Here is an 18,190-nt window from a genome sequence, read left to right as displayed (position 1 = left end):
TTGGCACCTCTTGGGCTGGCCACTCACTCCTGCTCCTTGAGGACTCCCCACCCCCATCCTCCTGTCTCAGGTGCTGCCATCATCTTATGTGATGCTGACATCCGCAAGGGTCCGTGGCTCGTCCCGTTCCCTGGCCCCCACAGGCTGAATCTCAGCATTTGTGTCCTCCGGCCTCCACGCCACGTCAACACCCATTCTGTGCTTCCCCTCCCTCATCACGCCCAGGACCCCGCACTTTGACGTCTCTACTCTAGTAGCCCATCAACCATTACCACCCCTCTGACAGCCTTCTCCTTAAGATACCTGCTCTCTGACTGAATGTAGATGTCTTCTTCCTGGACAGCTCCATTTTTGACCTACCAAATGGGTTCCTTTTCGATCCACTCCCTTTTCTATCCAGTTAGACCCACTGTGAGTTTCTTCTGCCATTTTCTTGACAGCAGCCCCGATATTCGAGATGCCTTGTCCTTCTGCCCCATACGCCCTGCACAGCCCAAACCCGAGATTACTCAACCATCCATTGTCTCCATTAACACCTGGCCTGTTGCGTGCTACTGAAAAAAGTAACATATGAGATTCAAATTCTCGGTTTCCAACCCCAGATGGACTTCCTGTCCATAGTCAGCAAACTCTCAGTGACCCCTCCCTCCCACCGCCCCAACCCACCTGCCACCCTGGGCTTTTGAACTTTGGTCTCTAATTCCTTGTCCTCACTCTTTAAAGAAAATTATGGTCAAATGTAACTTAAAATTTATCATCTTACCATTCTAATTAATTAATTAAAATTTTAGTTAACATACAGTGCAATGCTAGTTTCAGGAGAATTCAGTGGTTCATCGCTTACATACGACATGCAGTGCTCATCACAAGTGCCCTTTTCAATACCCAACACCCACCTAGCCCATCCCCCATCCGCCTCCCTCCATCAACACTCACTTAGTTCTCTATCGTTAAGAGTACCATCTTACCATTCTCAAGTATAGAGTTTAGCAGTGTTAAGTACAATTTACATTGTTGTACAATCAATCTGCAGAACTCTTGCAAGAACACTTATGCCAGCATTCTGCTTTCCGTCTCTAAGACTTTGAATGCCCTGGGAACCTCAGATAAGCAGAATCACACGGTATTTGTCTTTTTTGGGTCTGGCTTATTTCACTTAGCATGATGTCCTCCAGGTCCAACTACGTTGCAGCATGTGTCTGATCCTTCCACTTCAAGGCTGAGTAATATTTGTTTGCATGTATACATCACATTTTGTTTATCCATTCATCTGGTGATGGGTGTTGGGTTGCTCCCGCCTTTTGGCTACTGTGAATAATGTTGCTATGGACATGGGTGTACAAATATCTCTTTGAGACCCTACCCTCAGTTATTTTGGGTACGTACCCAGAAGTGGAATTTCTGGATCCTGTGGTAATTCTACTTTCAATTTCTTGAGGAAGTGCCATACAGTGTGGCTACACCATTTTATGTCCCCACCAACAGTGCACTACGGTTCCAGTTTCTCCAGATGCTTGCCGACACTTTTCTCTTTGTTTTGAGAGCAGTCATCCTAATGTTGTGAGGTGGTATCTCATTGTGGTTTTGATCTCATTTCTCTGACGATTAGTGAGGTTGAGCATCTTTTCATGTGCTTGCTGACTGTTTGTGTATCTTCTTTGGAGAAATGTCTATTCAAGTCTTTTGCCCAGTTTTTAATCTGGTTGTTTTGTTGTTGTGACTGTTGAGTTGTGGGAAGTTGTTACAAATTCTGGTCATTAACTCCTTATCACATATATGATTTGCAAATATTTTCTCCCATCCTACAGTTTGATGCATGTGAGTTTTCAATTTTTATGTAGTCCATTTTTGTCTTTTGTTGTCTGTGCATTGGTGTCACATCCCAGAAATTATTGCCAAATCTGTCCTCTCCTCCACTTTTTTTTTGAGTTTATTTATTTTGAGAGAGACAGAGCATGAGTGGAGAGGAACAGAGAGACAGAGAGAGAGAGAGAGAGAGAGAGAGAGAGAGAGAGAGAGAAAGAGAAGGGAGAATCCCAAGCAGGTTCTGTGTTGTTGGCACAGAGCCTGACATGTGGTTTGAATTCATGAAACCGTGAGATCATGACCTGAGCTGAAACTGAGAGTTGGACGCTTAACCAACTGAGCCACCCCGGCGCCCTGTTAAGAGTGGAGAGATTGCCACCGACTTCACTGACGGTCTGTGTCTCCAACTCCCTGACCGCCATCAAGCTTCTCTCAGCAGAAGAGGGTTCTCTTTCCTATCCACTGCCAACCTCTTTCCTGCACACCAGAAGTTAACACTAGAAAAGGACACCTGTTGGGAGCCAAGGAAGAGGGCATTTCAAGAAGAAAGCTGTCAGCGATGGCCAGTGGCCAGCCTCGCCTTACTTCTATGTGGTCTGATGATGGGGCCGGCATTCAGAGTGCTCCACGCATCCCACTCTTCCTAAGAGAAGTCTAGGCCCTTCTCTTTTTGCCTTTGCTCCTTGACTCTTCTTCTTTTGGCAGTTCCCAGGCTCTTGATCTTTTACTATTTCTTCTTTTTCTAGCTCTTGACCTTCATCCTCTTGTTGCTACTGGTTGACCCTGATCACCATCCTGTCAGTCAAGCTGTGGACTAGCCCTGAGAGAGCAGCATCCCTGGGAAGGTATAGCACACCCAGGCCTTCAAGCCCATCTGTCTGTGTCACTTGCCTCTGCCTAGTTTGTTTGCCTCTCCACCTGCTCCCTCTAACCTGGTTACCAGCATAGTCTTTGGACTAACCTCTATGCCCTTCCCATTGGCCTTTAGACCCAGCTACTTACTCAGTTACCATCTTATTGCCCAGGGAGACCTGTGTTCATGAGGCCACGGTTCTGAAGACACACACCAGACAGAACCTGGAAATATGCCAGCACTTTGCATTTTCCTTACTCTGCCCTGCCACTCGCCACACCATCCTCTCTTTGCCCTAGTGCTTCTCCAGGTGTTCTAAGGATCTTGATGCAGATGGTAGCTTTGAGGTCCTCTAGGCTGGGCAGTCACTGGGTGAGGTCAATGGACCTCAGAGGTTGGACACTGGGATGTACTGTACATGTACAGGACAGCTCGGGGTTGACATAGCTGCTGGCTGGTGGCTGGCTGCCAGACGCAGTTGTCTCCAGAAACATGCCCGATCTGGGTGACACTGTTCCATGAATGTTCCCAGGGGTGCAGCTCTGCCTCTTGAGACCAGTTCACATGGAAAATGGTTCAGTGGGCTCAATGTGGGGCTTTGGCCCTTGTTTCTTCCCCTGTCTCCTTCCTTGGTCTGTGAGCATCTTGAGGGCATGGGCTGGGCTTTTCCTGTCTCTTCTCTTCACTGCCCCAATTCTCTCCCATCCCTTTGATAATGACCTGCCTGCTCATCAGATTTGGTTCAGTCTTACAGGGTCCTCCTTGGATGGTCCTTCCACGTGCTGTGGTGTGTAAACCCTCCTGTCCTCCTCCATGGCTGTGCCTCGTTAGTTCTCTCCTCATGGCCCCCGCCCCCACCTCGCTCCTCATATCCCCCCAAACCCCCTTGGTCTGTGCTCTGCTCTGACCCTGCCATCTACCAGAGCTGGACAGTCTCCTCTCTGCATCCTGCCCACAAGCTTCCTTTGGGAGATCAAGTTCTGATTTTAAATGATGGAAAAATAAGAACGTGATTACTAATACATTTGCATTCATTTCTACTCATTTCTATGCATTTTATGTTTGTGTCACTTTTTCCTTTCCTTTTTTGTCTTTTCAAAATTTAGTTCCACTCCCCCCCCCCAACTTTACTGGTTTGGAAGATATACACACTCTCTCTTTCTTTTTCAATAGTTATCCTAAAAAGTTTAACAAGCACATTCAACTTCAAAGGGTCCAAAGTGACTCAGTATCTTTACCTTCTTGCAAAACAATGCAAGACTTAGAATGCTTTAGCTCCGGGCCCCCTTGTTAAATGCTCAGTATTTTAGTTCTATCTTGGTATTTCAATTCATAATTTGGACACTGCTCATATTGTTTTATACAGTTGTTTAGATTGTACATATTTACCTTTTCTTCACCCATCGTTTCTTCTTGCATTCAGACTTACCCTCTGGAGTAATTTTTTTCCTGATATATATTCTTTAAAAGTTCCTTTAATGAGGTTTCGTTGGTGACAAATTCTCTCAGTTTTTGTTTGTTGGAAAATTTTTTTTCCTTCTCTTTCACTGGTTATACAATTCTAGGGGGCAGTTATTACCTATTAGCACTTTGAAGACACTATTTCACAACGTCTACACGGTTTACATTGTTGCTGCTGGGAAGTCAGGCATCAATTGAATTGTTAGTCCTTTATATGCAATCTGTCCGTTCTCTCACTGCTTTTAATACCTCTGTCTTCGGTTTTCTATAGTTCAGATACAGATTTCTTTTTATTTATAGCGCTTCAGCTCCATTGGGCTTCCTGGACCTGATGATTGGCATCTCTCATCAATTCTGAAAAGCCTCCAGCTTTTATCATGTTGTTGCCTTTCCCCATTCTCCCTTTCTCACACTTCAGTTAGACGTGAGTTGGGTTATCCCATCCCAACTATACCTTTTGTCCCTCTGGGCTGCAATGTGGGTCATTTTTTCATTCCTTTAGTTCACAAAGTCTCCTTTCAGATATATCTAACCTATTGTTCTGTCTGAACACTGAGTCTAATTACAACCTGCAGTTTTTATTTCTTTTTTTTTTTTTATTTTTTTTTTCAACGTTTATTTATTTTTGGGACAGAGAGAGACAGAGCATGAACGGGGGAGGGGCAGAGAGAGAGGGAGACACAGAATCGGAAACAGGCTCCAGGCTCTGAGCCATCAGCCCAGAGCCTGACGCGGGGCTCGAACTCCCGGACCGCGAGATCGTGACCTGGCTGAAGTCGGACGCTTAACCGACTGCGCCACCCAGGTGCCCCCGCAGTTTTTATTTCTAGGAGTATTTTTGGTTCTTTTTTCAAATCTACCTAGCCAATTTTGGGAGACTCTTAGTTTGTCTTATTTTCAAATTTCTTTTATTTCTTTAAACATGTTAAATATCCTTAAATATCTTTGTTGATTTTATTCTGTTTGATACTTTTTCACTCATGGTGATTTATTTCTTCATGTATTTAGTGATTTTTGATTGTGAGTTCATGTTCCTTAGAATGTTATCTATGGGAATTCTTTGGCAACTAGGTTTAAAATGTATTCTTGCATAGAAAATTTGCATTTGCTTCTGCTTGGGGCCTGGGGACACTACCAGTTAAACTAAACTTTCAGCCAAGGTTGCTTTGAGCAACCTTGTAAATTATGTGTAAATTCTGGACTTAAACCTGCCTGAGTTTGGGCTTTTGTTTAGGAGTTTTCAGGGTGAGATCTTTTCTCTTGTTTTTCCTTTCCTTCATCTAGAGCTAAGACTGACAGATACTAATCTCATATATCTCCCTCTGTGCGGTAGGTTTCCCCCTCTAGTTAGCCTATAGTTTCCCAATTCATTCTATATTGATTTGAATCCATTTCTTCCTCTTTCCCTCCCTCCCTTCCTTCCTTTCCCTCTCAACATCCTCACCAACACTTGTTGTTTGATAGTAAGCATCATAATGGACCTGAAGTAGCATCTCATTGTGGTTTCAATTTGCATATTTCTAATGATTTGTAATGTTGAGCATCGTTTCATATGCTTATTAGACATTTATGTATTTTCTTTGGATAAATATCTATTCAAGTCTTTTGCTCGTTAAAAAAAGTTTTTTGTGGTTATTATTCAGTAGTAGGAGTTCTTTATTTATTCTAGGTATCAGTCCTTTATCAGATATATGACTTGCAAGTATTTTTCTCCCATTGTGTGGATTGCTTTTTCACACTTGCTGATAGTGTTCTTTGATGCATGAAAGTTTTAAATTTTGATGTAGTCCAATGTATTTATTTTTCCTTTTGTTGCCTGTGCTTTTGATGTCATATTTAAGAAGTCATTGCCAGATCCAATGTCATAAAGCTTTTCTCCTACATTTCTTCTATGAATTTTATAGTTTTAGCTCTTACATTTAGGTCTTTGGTCCACTTTGAGTTAATTTTTGTATATGATATAAAGTAAGGGTCCAACTTCCTTTTTTTTTTTTTTTTTTTTTTTTGCATGTGGGTATCCTGTTTTCCCAGCACCATTTGCTGAAAAAATTGTCCCCATTGAGTGGTCTTGGCATGCCTGATGAAAATAATTTGACCATATATGTGAGGGTTTATTTCTGGGCTCTCTACTCTATTCCATTGGTCTGTAAGTCTGTCTTTATGCCAGTACCACACTGTTTTGACTACTATAGTTTGCAGTAAGTTTTGAAATCAGGAGGTGTGAGACCTCCAATTTTGTTCTTCTTTTCCAAAATGGTTTTGGCTGTTTGGGATACCTTGAGATTCCATATGAATTTTAGAATGGATTTTCTATTTCTGCAAAGAAATATCATTGAGACAGCGATTGTTCTATCAGTAGATTGCTTTGGGTAGTATTGACAGCTTAGCAATACTGAATCTTCCAAACAGGAGGTGTTTTTCCATTTACTGGTGACTTAATTTTTTCAGCAATGTTTTGCAGTTTTCAGTGAACAGATCTTTTGCCTGCTTGGTTAAGTTTATTCCTGAGTATTTTATGCTTTTTGATGTTAATATAAATGCAACTGTTTTCTTAATTTCCTTCTTGGATTGCTCATTGTTACTGTATAAAAATGCAACCGATTTTTGTGTACTGATTTTGTATCCTGCAACTGGAATTTTTTATCTTTTGCATGAAACCTCCCTCTATCCTCTTTAGAAGTTTGAAGGATTTTTTCTTCTGTTCTTTGGTCTTTAAGAACTTAATGATGATGGACCTGATCCATCTATTTTTTAGCCATTGTATTGGGTACCAGGTAGATCTAACAGCTTCTTAAATACTCCCTTCTTTTCAGTCATACCTTTACCCCCATTTCCTGAGATATCTGCTTCTGCTAATTCCTGAGCCTTCGTGGGGTTCTGTGATGTACATTACGTTTCTTTTAGGTTCCCCACTTCTGGCTTAGGAGTCTATGAAGTCAGTTACCACTCATCTATCTGTTTTCCAGCTTTCAAAATTTTGTATCTCTTTCCTTTTGTGTTTTCTTTGATCTTATGGCTTACTTATGCCATGTTAGTAGGTTTCTAATGAGCCATGTTTATTTAGAAGTTCTAATTATGTGGTTTTAGTAATTGAAAAACATGCAGGTTTGTCTATTAGACCTGCTAGTTCATTGTTATGTGAATGAAAACTTAATATAAATGCTGCTAAAGCTAAAAAAGTGGTTTGGGGATGGCAACGTGTCCTGTTCAGATAAAGAGTTCTTAAAAACTAACTGAATTGGTCAGTCTTAAACAACTTGAGCATGCATATCTTGAGCTGACTTGTCTTGGAGGCCCATGTTCAAAATTAGAAGTCAGACAGGTTCTTCATGATCAAAGCAGACAGTTGGTAATACTTGTCTTCAACTGTTACAAATGAAATCTTCCTTGAGTAAAACTGTATCACACAGATGATATGATGTTAGGTTTGTTTCAGAATAATCCAAGGTGATGTGAGAGGAAATAGCAGTAACTGGGAACTATGGATCCCGATGAAGCCAGAGTGGCAGGAGCTGATACTTGTTGAAGTCAGGGAATGGATTCATGGGAATTCATTAGGCTTGTCTCTCATTTTTTTTGCATATGTCTGAAAATTTCCACAATAGTAATAAGACTTGGCTATATCAGACAGTATCCTGAGGAGGTCCCAGTTGATTGTTTGCTAGGATGCTTGGGCATATTTGAAATATTTTTTAAAGAGAAGCTTCACAGGGGCGCCTGGGTGGCTCAGTCAGTTGAGCGTCTGACTTCTGCTCAGGTCGTGACCTCACGGTTCACGGGTTCAAGCCCCATGTCGGGCTCTGTGCTGACAGCTCCTGGAGCCTGCTTTGCATTCCGTGTCTCCCTCTCTCTCTGCCCCTCCTCTGCTCACGCTCTGTCTCTGTCTCTCTCTCAAAAATAAATGAACATGAAAAAAAATTTTTTTAATTAAAAAAAGAGAAGCTCTGCAGTTGTTCACAGGCACATTTATGCTTCACCTTTGACGGAAGATGGTTTCATCTCTAAGAAGTATCTTAGACTTTGTAACACATACTGTGCTGTCATGTCAGTTTTTTAGACCTGATATTGCCACTTCAGGTACTACTCAGAGAGTTTACTCTTGTCTCAACTATCTCCTTGGCTCTAACAAAAAGGGCAGATGAGACAACACAATTATATGTATAATTTTGTGATAGTTTAAGACTGCCAAGAAATTACAAAAATGGTACAGAGGGTTCTTGCATGTCCTTTAGTCACCTTCTCCCAACGATAACCTCTTAGGTGGCCACAGTACACGAGGTGACTGACACTGGAGAGACTCAGTCCACAGCCATGGGAGGTGTCCATTCACTGAGCTTAGGTTTCTAAGCTCTATTCCTGAGTGTAAGCCACCAGAAAACAATATACTTGAACTGCATTGACTTAATTTTCCGTAGAAATGCCTTATACTCTTGGTTTTTATCAACTGTCCAGATAAGAAATGCATACCTGAAGAACGATTTAAAAAAAATTTTATGTTTGTTATTTTTGAGAGAGAGAGAGAGAGAGAGAGAGAGAGAGAGACAGACAGAGCATGAGTGGGGGAGGGTCAGAGAGAGAGGGAGACACAGAATCCGAAGCAGGCTCCAGGCTCTGAGCTGTCAGCACAGAATCTGATGCGGGGCTTGAACTCGTGAACTGTGAGATCGTGACCTGAGCCAACATCAGATGTCCCACTGACTGAGCCACCCAGGCACCCTGTGAAGAATGATTTTTTATTGTCTGAAGACCTACAGTTAAAGGCTGTCCATTGTGTTATTCAACACCCGTTTTATAAGGATCCATGTGATAAGTTTCTTACAAAATGTAAGGTTTGTCTTCCCTAGGAAAAAAGCCAAAAACCTTCTTTTGCCATAAATGAGGACTACATAAACTCTCATATTTCTTTGTTTCTCTTTTTGCCTCAGCTGTCAGAAATTCAGAGGAACTTTAGGATATGATTGCAGTAATTAACTCATTTAACATTTCTAATGTCATTCTTTCCTCTTTCCATTTAAGTAGTTTCTAATATTTCTTCTTGTCTTTATTTTAACTGTACAGGTCCACAATCCCTTATCTGCAATTCTCAAGCGCCAAAAGCTCTAAATATGTAGAACATTTTAAAATTTATGAAGTTCAGTGTGAATATTCATGTTTCACTACAGAAATACGAATGTGTTTGATTTCAGGGACCTGCCTCAGACTCCTCTAGGGATGTTATATAATATGCAGTAGATAGTAAGCTCTTTCTAAAATTGGAAAGATTCTGAATTCTAAAACCAGAACTAACCCCAAGGATTTTGGTTGTGCACATGTTTGAATGTGGCAAGGGCCTCAAAGATCTTTTGGACAGCAGGTGTACGGCATAGAGAGGTTCCCAGTAGGCCATGGGGTAGATGTGACCTGATACAGGAGGACACTGGGGACAGGCAGCTGTGGAAGCCAAATGGAGATCTGCTTGTGGCTGCCATTGGTCCCTTGATCCCCAAGTTCATCTCCCTTGGCCACTAGTGACGTTACCTGTCTCTGGAACATCTTGTGGTCGGATTTTCTTGGTCAGTTTCAAAGCTGCTTCAAGGTCATAGACTTGGGAGCGGGTGAACTTCAGCTCCCTACGGAGCTCATTGATCTCCTTGATCAGGGAGACATTTTCCTGTAGAAAAGAAAGAAGAGAGAGTGAGTATGGATGGATGAGTGATGAATGGGCCCAGGGCCTGCATCTAGACCCTTTCCAGCATCAACGATGCTTTTCTAAGCACTTCATATGAATTTAAATGCATTGAAGTATCATAATAACCCTATGAAGAGATTCTATTATAATCACAATTTTATAGAAGAGGAAACTGAGGCATAGAGAGGTTATGTAATGTGCCCAAATTACATAGAGAGCAGGTGGCAGAGCCAGGATTCTGACTCGGACAGTCTGGCTCCAGAACTCTGAGCTCTTAAAATACTGTGCTATCCTTTATTCATCTTTTCCCATTCATTTGTTGAATCTACACTTTTTTTTTAAAGTTTTTTTTTTTGTTTGTTTGTTTTGTTTTTGAGAGAGAGAGAGAGACAAACACAGTGTGAGTGAGGGAGGGGCAGAGAGAGGGAGACAGAGAATCCCAACAGGCTCTGCAGTGTCCGTGCAGAGCCTGATGCGGGGCTCGAACCAATGAAACTGTGAGATCATGACCTGAGCCAAAACCAAGAGCCAGCCGCTTAAGTGACTGAGCCACCCAGGCACCCCTGTTGAACCTAAATTTATATGGTATTTGCTATGGCCCTGGGATGAAGATAGAAATAAGAAATGGTTTTTGCCTTTAGCAGCATACTGTTTACTGAGGAGCACAGAAAAGCAAATGAATAATTAACATTTGCTATATCCATTGATAGTTCACTTCTCTTGTGTTTGACAAATATCCATCCATCCATCCATCCATCCATCCATCCATCCATCCATCCAATATTTACTGAGTACTTACTATGCTGCACTGTGCTGATCTGAGGTATACAGAAAGTTAAGACCTGGCCTCTGCTCTTGAGGAGCTTAGGGCTTAGCGAGGGATCTAGGCGTAATTGAGCGTGGCAGCCACCTTGATGCAATGGAGGGGTGGGGCACAGAGCTCTGCCCGAATGACCAGGGCAGAGTCCTAGGAATTGACCCCTGGGCTGAGGCTTGAAGGAGCTACCAAGGAGAGGGTAGAGGGGGTCGCACGCAACTAGAGCAGCAAGAGAAAGGCACAGAAGTAGGACATGGCTGGTGTGGGGGGACCTGCGGTGGTTCTGTATCCCGGACACAAAAGGCGGGTGCAGAGGAGTAAGGATGTGGAATCTGCTGGGGGCCTGTGGTGAGGGCTCTGCACCTGGGACCAAGCAGTCTCTTCTCTCTTTCCTTCTCACACCTCAAATCTGCCTTCTTTTTCACACTCAGCCTGAGGGCATCGGGGCGGCTCCATGGAGATGTCCTTGTCATCATGGGTCCAGAGAGGGACTGGCTACTTTGCTTTTAGAGTACTCTTTGCTCGGCTTGTCTTCAGCAGTGCCTCTCACGTGACAGTGCAAACGAATCACTTAAGGATCCTGTTAAATGTGGCTTCTGACTCGGTAGACTTGGGGCTGATCCTGAGATCCTAAGTTTTGAGCCAGCTCCTAAGAGAGGCTGCGGCTGGCCTGAGGGCCAGGCAATCCATGGGTAGCAAGGCCACTGAGGGTTGGAATGCCAAAAAAGGCCAATGCAGGCCACATAAAACGGACCTGTGCCAGGAACAACCACCACTTTGGACACTGTCTCCATAGTGGTAAGCATGGAGTCAGCCCAGAAAACAGGGTGACCCCAAGCACTATTGTCTGTGAGCCATGACAACCACTTTTCTGTTACGGGGATATGCCTGTGGAGCCCAAGTGGGAGCAGGGCCTGAACTGGGGAGACCCTAACATATTCTTTCCCTCCAGAGCCCCTTTATCTGAGCATGTCAGATATACCTTCAGATTTTCAGTATATCACTTAATTTCAGTATTCCTCGTTAAAAAAAAAAATTCTCTCCCTCTTGGATGAGATGCCCAATTATTGCTGATCCCTCGTTTTCAGGCTGGGCTTTGTGCCTTTTTTTCTATAAAGTCAGCAGATTTCTCCATCTGATCTTTTACTATTTTAACCAACCCAGGCTTTAGTGATGAATCTCCCACACTTCCTTTCCAGATGCTTTCCAGCAAAACTCTCTGCCAGTTTCCTCCCCTGAAACCTCTCTGCGCTGACTTTCTGTCATGACGTGATCGATTAAATATGTATGTATTTGGTTCCAAGACCTTGGACCCTACCTTGCACGTAAGAGGCGCTCAATAAATATTTGTGGAACGGATAGCAAATGAATAACTAATGCAGCAATATCAAGCCGAATAAGATGAGATTCTTACTAACAAGGAAGTTACAAACCAGGGGGTAAAGGTTGTGTAGGGGAGAAGAGACAGACGGGAGACACAGGAGGGCCCGCAGGGAACTCAGGCAAACTTCCTCTGGCTCGGGGCTCTGTCCACTCCCCTACTTCATGGACATCACTTAGCTTTCCCTTCTCTTGCCTCATTCGGTAAAGTAACAGTAATCAGATTGAAGATTAGAGACTGAAGGTACCATTTGTCCAGTCCTCTCTGGCCAGGTCTTGAGGTACTTCTGCATCATATTCATCCGTTTTATCACTAAGTCCTGTCAATTCTGTGTCTGAACTGGATCTCGTGTTCACCTTTCTTGCTGTCCATTTGTAACCCAGCTCTCAGCATCTCTCCCCTCTATTACCATAATGGCCCCAAGTGGAGCCCTTGCCCTAGTGTCTCCCCACCCCGCCCCCTCCATCCTTGACAGTCCTGCTTGGGACTTGGCTCCCAGTACTTTTTGGTGTGAATGCCTGTTTCTAACCCACTGCCTCCATGATGCCTGCCACCCTAATGGGCCTTTAGGATAAGACCCAGTTCCCACTAGAGTGTGATCGAGACCCATGAGTTAATGCAGCCCGGTTCCCCATTCTGTTCACTCATTGTTTTCAGTCGTTCATTCATTCACTGACTCTGAAAGCCTACTATGCACTGGTCACTGTGCCGGGCAATGGAGGTCCAGCTTGGATGCAATGCTTAGAGAGGCCATGAGAGTCTGAAGAGGGGCGCACACCCAGTGGGAGAAGGACTTCCTGGGGAGGTGGGGGAGAGAGAGAAGACTGTTTCAGGCCTGGAACCAAGAGGGAGCAAGCAGGATTCGAGGCAGTAAATGCTGGATGCTGCTGCTGCTGGTAACAAGAGTAATCATAACTTCAAGAGGTGACCGGATCACCCTGCACCACGGCAAACATTTTGCATGCAATAACTCATCTAATCCCCAGGACAACCTTACGAAGAAGGTGTTATTAGACTCATTTCCCTATGAGGAAACTGAGGCCGAGGCAGTGCTTCAGTGGTAGTAGAGCTGGGATTTGAATCTGGTCGTGTCTGCCTCTGAGTGCTTGCTCCTCTACAACTGTTGTCTCCTGGACTCTCCTTTCCACCTGTCACGGACGTCACCCCATTCCAACACCTCACGTCGGATGACGACCATGGGAGCCCCCAAAAAGTACAAGTTGGGCTCCCTTAAGTGCTTTCTGGGGTGGTCTGTGTTCTGGAGAATCCAGAGGTCACACTGAGGTCCACTGTATATGCCTTGGGTAGCTGTGTGAGTTTAAAATGTGGACGCAACAGGTTTGCTGAGTCTTCTGTTCCTGATCCCTCCTTGGTCAGGACCACCTACAAAAGCCCCTCCAACCCTCCAGCCCCCCACCCAGCTCCTCTGCTGCAGGAAAAATGTGACCTGGGGTCCATCACATGCCAGGTCTTGGGGTCTGTAAGAGTGACTGGCTAGGGAATGCTAAGTCCATTTCTATAGACAACCTTCTAAACAAAGGAGCTACACAGAGAGCCCTGGCAGGAACTGACCCTGACGGAGCCTTCGGCCCAGAAAGGAGAAGGAAAGGAATACCTATAGCACCCCCTACTGGCCTTACCTATGTTGGCAGGGCCTGGCTGTGTGGAAGAAGCAGGCAACAGATGTGCTCCGTGGCCTCGGAAGCCCTGCGCCAGTGGTGTCCTTCCGGAACCCACAGTTGGTGGGGCGGACATCTGCCTAACCGCCCAGATGAGGCATCTCTCTGCTCCTCTCTCAGTCTTCCTCTCACATCCCACTTCTACTCTGAGTTGTTCTTTGATATCACAACTTACCCCTTCTGAGGTCTTCTCATCTCCACTGAACAGACAGTCATCTCCAAATGGGGTGCCCCGCCTCCTGCCTTGTGCCAGCAGCCTGTCCACCCTGCCTACCCCGCTACCTGCTTCAACCTTGGGTGGCAACTGCTTCTAAGATAAACTTGCTGCTTCTCGGTGTGGCAAGGAAAGCCCTCTCCGGGGACCCTAAGCTACTCACTCTCCGGTGGGCTTTTTCTTCTTGCCCCGGTGCTCTGCAATAAAGGAGGGTCTGGACGCCCGGGTCCCCAGACACCCCACAGGCCTCACTCTTCCCTGTCTGTTCTCAGGTGTTCTCTCTGCCTGGAAGCCTCTTCCCCCCACTTGCTCCCTGCTGCTTCTACTTCCTGTTCAAGGCACAGCTCAAATGCCTCTTCCCCTAATTGAAGCCTGCCTCTATGAGGGGCACACAGCACTGGATATACCATACAAGCAGTGCTTATCTGTATCTGGTTTCAGTTTCCTACCACGAACTGCTGAGGGCAGGCGTACTACCCCATTCATCTTGGAATCTTCCATGGCCGGCACAGAGTGTGGCACATAAGAAGCCCTCAATATTGTGTCCTGAATGAATGTGTGTCCTAGTTGTTTGTATTCAAAGCAACTCTTATTTTCTTATCGGCAAGCATGCTGGAGAACGAGTGGAGAGGCCCTGCACTCCTGTATGAACATATAAATGAGCCAGTGACCTCATTTTCTGTGTTTTCTAATGAGTATCTGCCTTGGCCTTCCTTGACCTCTTTGGACTGAAGCCCCAGGACCTTGGTACCTGCGGATACAGGTCCTTACCAACACAGAGCAAGGCATCAGGTCCCCAGGCCACCTGCCTGGTCCAAGCTGTGATGGCCTTCCAGGCTCTCCCACTGATTTCTGCCTTGGTTCTTCAGTAGGTCTTTAGGTTGGAGGACAGGAAGGGAGATAGCATTTTGGAGCACCTATTCCATACCAGGCCAGTGCCTAATGCTTTACATTAGTTCTCTCATTCAATCCTCGCAGTAACTCGCTGAGGCTGGTACTTTCTTCCCCATTTTATAGACAGGAAAGGAGGTTCCTGGAGAAGTTAAGGAATTTCCCCAAAGTCTCCCAGTAAGAGTGGTTGAGGCAGGATGAACCAGGTTTAGACAGTGTCCATTCTTGTTTCTCTTGCCCTGACACCTTGCCTGGTCCTGGCCTGGACCCTCTCCTTCAACTTAAGATCAAAGAAGGAAACAATTTTTATAAGTAAAAAGAGTAGCTTTGAAAGTCTGTCTCCCTCCCTTTCTTTCCTTCCTTCTTCTCCTTCTCCCTCTTTTCTCTCCTTTGCTTTCCTTTCTTTTCTTTCCACCCTCCTTCCCTTCCTTTCTTCCAAACAAACTCTGACCCAGAGCCCACTATGATAAGCAAGGAGTCTCCTTGGTTAAGGGGTGGGGACCCAGAACCCTGTCTGCTGATCCTGTCTTGCTCCCTGCAGTTACCTGGGGTATGTTTATGGATCCACAGGGCTCCACAGCACACGAGTTTACCATGCTGCTCCAGAAAACGCTCTTCTGGGGATTCCCCTGGCTGTTGGCTCCCTCCACCAGCCCTCAGGGAGCAGTAGGGCTGGGAAGGGGCCCTGCTGTGTCTCCTTGCCCCTTCTACCATCTCACCCTGCTTCACAGGAGCGGGCACGTGGCCTCTGGGGTACCTGGGAGCCAAAGACCTATCTATGCCTGACCTGAGTGGCCTCGTGCCAATGCTTGCACCCTCTGCCTGGCTGGCCTGTGGTCTTCACTTTCCTTTTCCTTCTCCAGGGACTGGCATTTGCTTTACCCAAATCCGCTTGGCGTGGAGAGAGGGACCCCACCCCTGGAGAACCCTTCAGGCCTGTGCTCTGCTGGCAGGGCGCAGACGAAGGCACAGCGACGCCACCGGCTGTCACCTGCTCCTGTAGTCGCCCTGGTCCCACTGCCCAGCATGCTGCACTCCGGGGCTCCAGTGGGCTCTCCATGCCTGGGGGGCCTTGACACCGCCAGCCAGGGCTCAGTGCATCAGCTGCTGGTGCCAAAAGGGTGCCACCAAATGGATGCGCTCCTCTCTCTGGGCTTCTGACCGCTCTCGCGGCCAGGAGCAGGGCAGTGGTCTGATGGTGTCGGGGGCTGGTTGTGGAATAGACGGCACAGACCCACCACGCCTGGGTCCCACCGGCCTGAATCACAGTGCACCTATGTGGGGACTGGCTGAGCTGGGAACTGGTTTGTTTCAATCTGCGGCCCATCCCCATCCCGGTATTTTAATTATGGCATTAAAGCAATATAAACATAAAAAGGTACGTGCCTTATAAATGTGATTCTGATGTTCTCTTTTGATATTAAATCGCATTAATTGCCTCAGACGATACTGATACTCAAACAGAAATCTGGCAGAAGAATCCTGATCGGCAGTGCTGATCAGTGGAGGCGGCAGTAATGGGGTCAGGCTCTCCGGAGAGCCTGACGAAGGATCCCCGGGGAGGTGGGTGTAGACACAGTGAGGCCAACACGAGAGGTGGGTGTGGTTGGCTTCGGACCCAAGAGATAAGGGAAGGAAGGGAAGGACCTGAGGCCCAGAAAAGGTAGAAGAGGTGTGGAGATGGGTGTGTCTCGAAATACAAGCAGCAGAATAAAAAGCAGCAAAGGAAAATCAGGTGAAATAAGAGTTGGAAACTACAGAAAAGAGGAGAGAGTGACTCTGGAGAGCTGGGTGGAGGGCCGGAGCGGGGCAAGGGGGGGTGCAGGACACAAGAACACTTTGGATAAAGAGGGGCGGAAAAAAGGAACGGGTGCCTGGTGAAGTGGTCGGGGGGAAGGGTGATAGAAATGAACGGGTATTGGCGGGGTAGGGGTGGGCATGGAAACACCTAGAAAAAACATGGAGAGGCTCTTGGCCATGGTCACAGCCAGGTCAGGCTCCGGGAGGTCAGAGGAGAGGGCTCAAAGAGAAAGGTGTAGAGAAAGCTACATCTGGGGGATGCGCAGTTACCTGCATGATGCGGACATAATCGGTGCGGCGCAGCTCGCTCTCCTTGACCACCTTTTTCCTGAGAGTGGCCAGGTTTCTCTCCAGGTGCTCCCGCTGACGGGCGTACTCCTGCTGCAGGTCCGTGTTCAGCCCTGCGATCTCCACCTGATGGGCCAGCCGGGATTCTTAAGGAGGGAGCAGGGACCTGGGAGAGAAGGGGGGTTGGGGAAAGGGAGGCAGAGCTCACCATGTCTGCCCGCTGCACGTACTTCTCAAAGAGAGCTCGGACCTTCTCCTTCAGGAGCCGGGGTTCCTGGATGTATGCTATGCAGTTGTGAAGGTCTGTCTTAAACCGTCTGACCAGCGCCTCCAGGTCCCGTTCCTGCAATCAGAAGGACTTAGTCTGGCACCACAGGGGCTCTGCAGGGAGCGGGCAAGGGCGCAGGCAGAGGCACATGGCAACAGGAAGACAAAGGACACCTCATCTGGGACTCAACAGTTGACCGCCAGGGCCCGCAGTGGACACAGACACCTAGGCAGGTGTGTCGCCGAAAGACAGACGTACTAAAACTCGGGGGCGGCTGCCTGGACAGCCTCATGTTTAAAAGGCCGCACGGCAACTCCTGGATTGCCTCTGGGTCCCTTTCAGGACCACACCTTAAAAGATGAAAGGCAGCGTGAGTGGTCACCCGATTCCTTCCTGAGCCAAGACGGATCATATTGCTTCTCTCTAGTGGTCCTTGGGCCAGAGCTCCCATGTCCCCCTTCTTAGCTCACCCAGGGTTTATTCTTCCAGACAGTCAGGAGGGCTGCTGTGGGCGAGTAGTGGAAACTTGACCAGATTGGGCAGATCGGTCCAGCTGCAAACTTGGGCCAGAGGCTCGTTCTCCCACCCTCCTCTCGCTGATACCCATCCTCCTCTACCCCTGACCTGGAGGGTCTCTCCTCCCTCTTCGCTCCCACGGCCCTTTGTTCAGCTATCATAACCCTTCATCTTGCATTACAATTAATATGCACACACCACAGATCCCCTAGCAACCTGTTCGGGTTGTAAAGGGCAGGACCTGTGTCACGTTGGTTGCTCTGTGGCTTCTACTGTTACCTAGCCCAGAGTCAGTGCTTCATGTGGGGAACAGAAAAAAATCCATCTGATTCCACAAACACGATGGGGTGCCCTGTGCTAGGGAGTGGCGGCGCAGCCACGTCCCAGCCCGGGACCAGAAGACCTAGTTCCTTCCCAGGGCTGACTCTCAGTATACCACTTAGCTATGGGCACCGGGTGACTTTTGTTAACCTCCTCATCTCTCTGGCCTTATCTACCTTATTTATTACCTAAAGAGACTGGACTAGACAATTTCCGAGGCCCTCCTT

General features: G+C 46.6%; 1 protein-coding gene across 2 annotated transcripts in view; it reads right to left on the bottom strand.

The window, feature by feature from the left end:
- Window positions 1-18,190, bottom strand: part of CFAP57 (cilia and flagella associated protein 57) — a 79,163-nt gene that overhangs the window by 9,669 nt on the left and 51,304 nt on the right. For both annotated transcript variants that reach the window (XM_027059455.2, XM_027059456.2), the window contains exons 20-22: window positions 17,067-17,201; window positions 16,841-16,984; window positions 9,638-9,770 (exon numbers count right to left, since the gene is read on the bottom strand). In XM_027059455.2, coding sequence (XP_026915256.2) covers window positions 9,638-9,770; window positions 16,841-16,984; window positions 17,067-17,201 — 412 coding nt within the window. The remainder of the gene's footprint in view (window positions 1-9,637; window positions 9,771-16,840; window positions 16,985-17,066; window positions 17,202-18,190) is intronic.

The sequence above is a fragment of the Acinonyx jubatus genome, chromosome C1 (genome assembly GCF_027475565.1).
Source record: "Acinonyx jubatus isolate Ajub_Pintada_27869175 chromosome C1, VMU_Ajub_asm_v1.0, whole genome shotgun sequence".
NCBI lineage: Eukaryota > Metazoa > Chordata > Mammalia > Carnivora > Felidae > Acinonyx > Acinonyx jubatus.
Note: the sequence above shows the minus strand (reverse complement) of the source record. Positions and strands in the feature narration are given on the sequence as shown.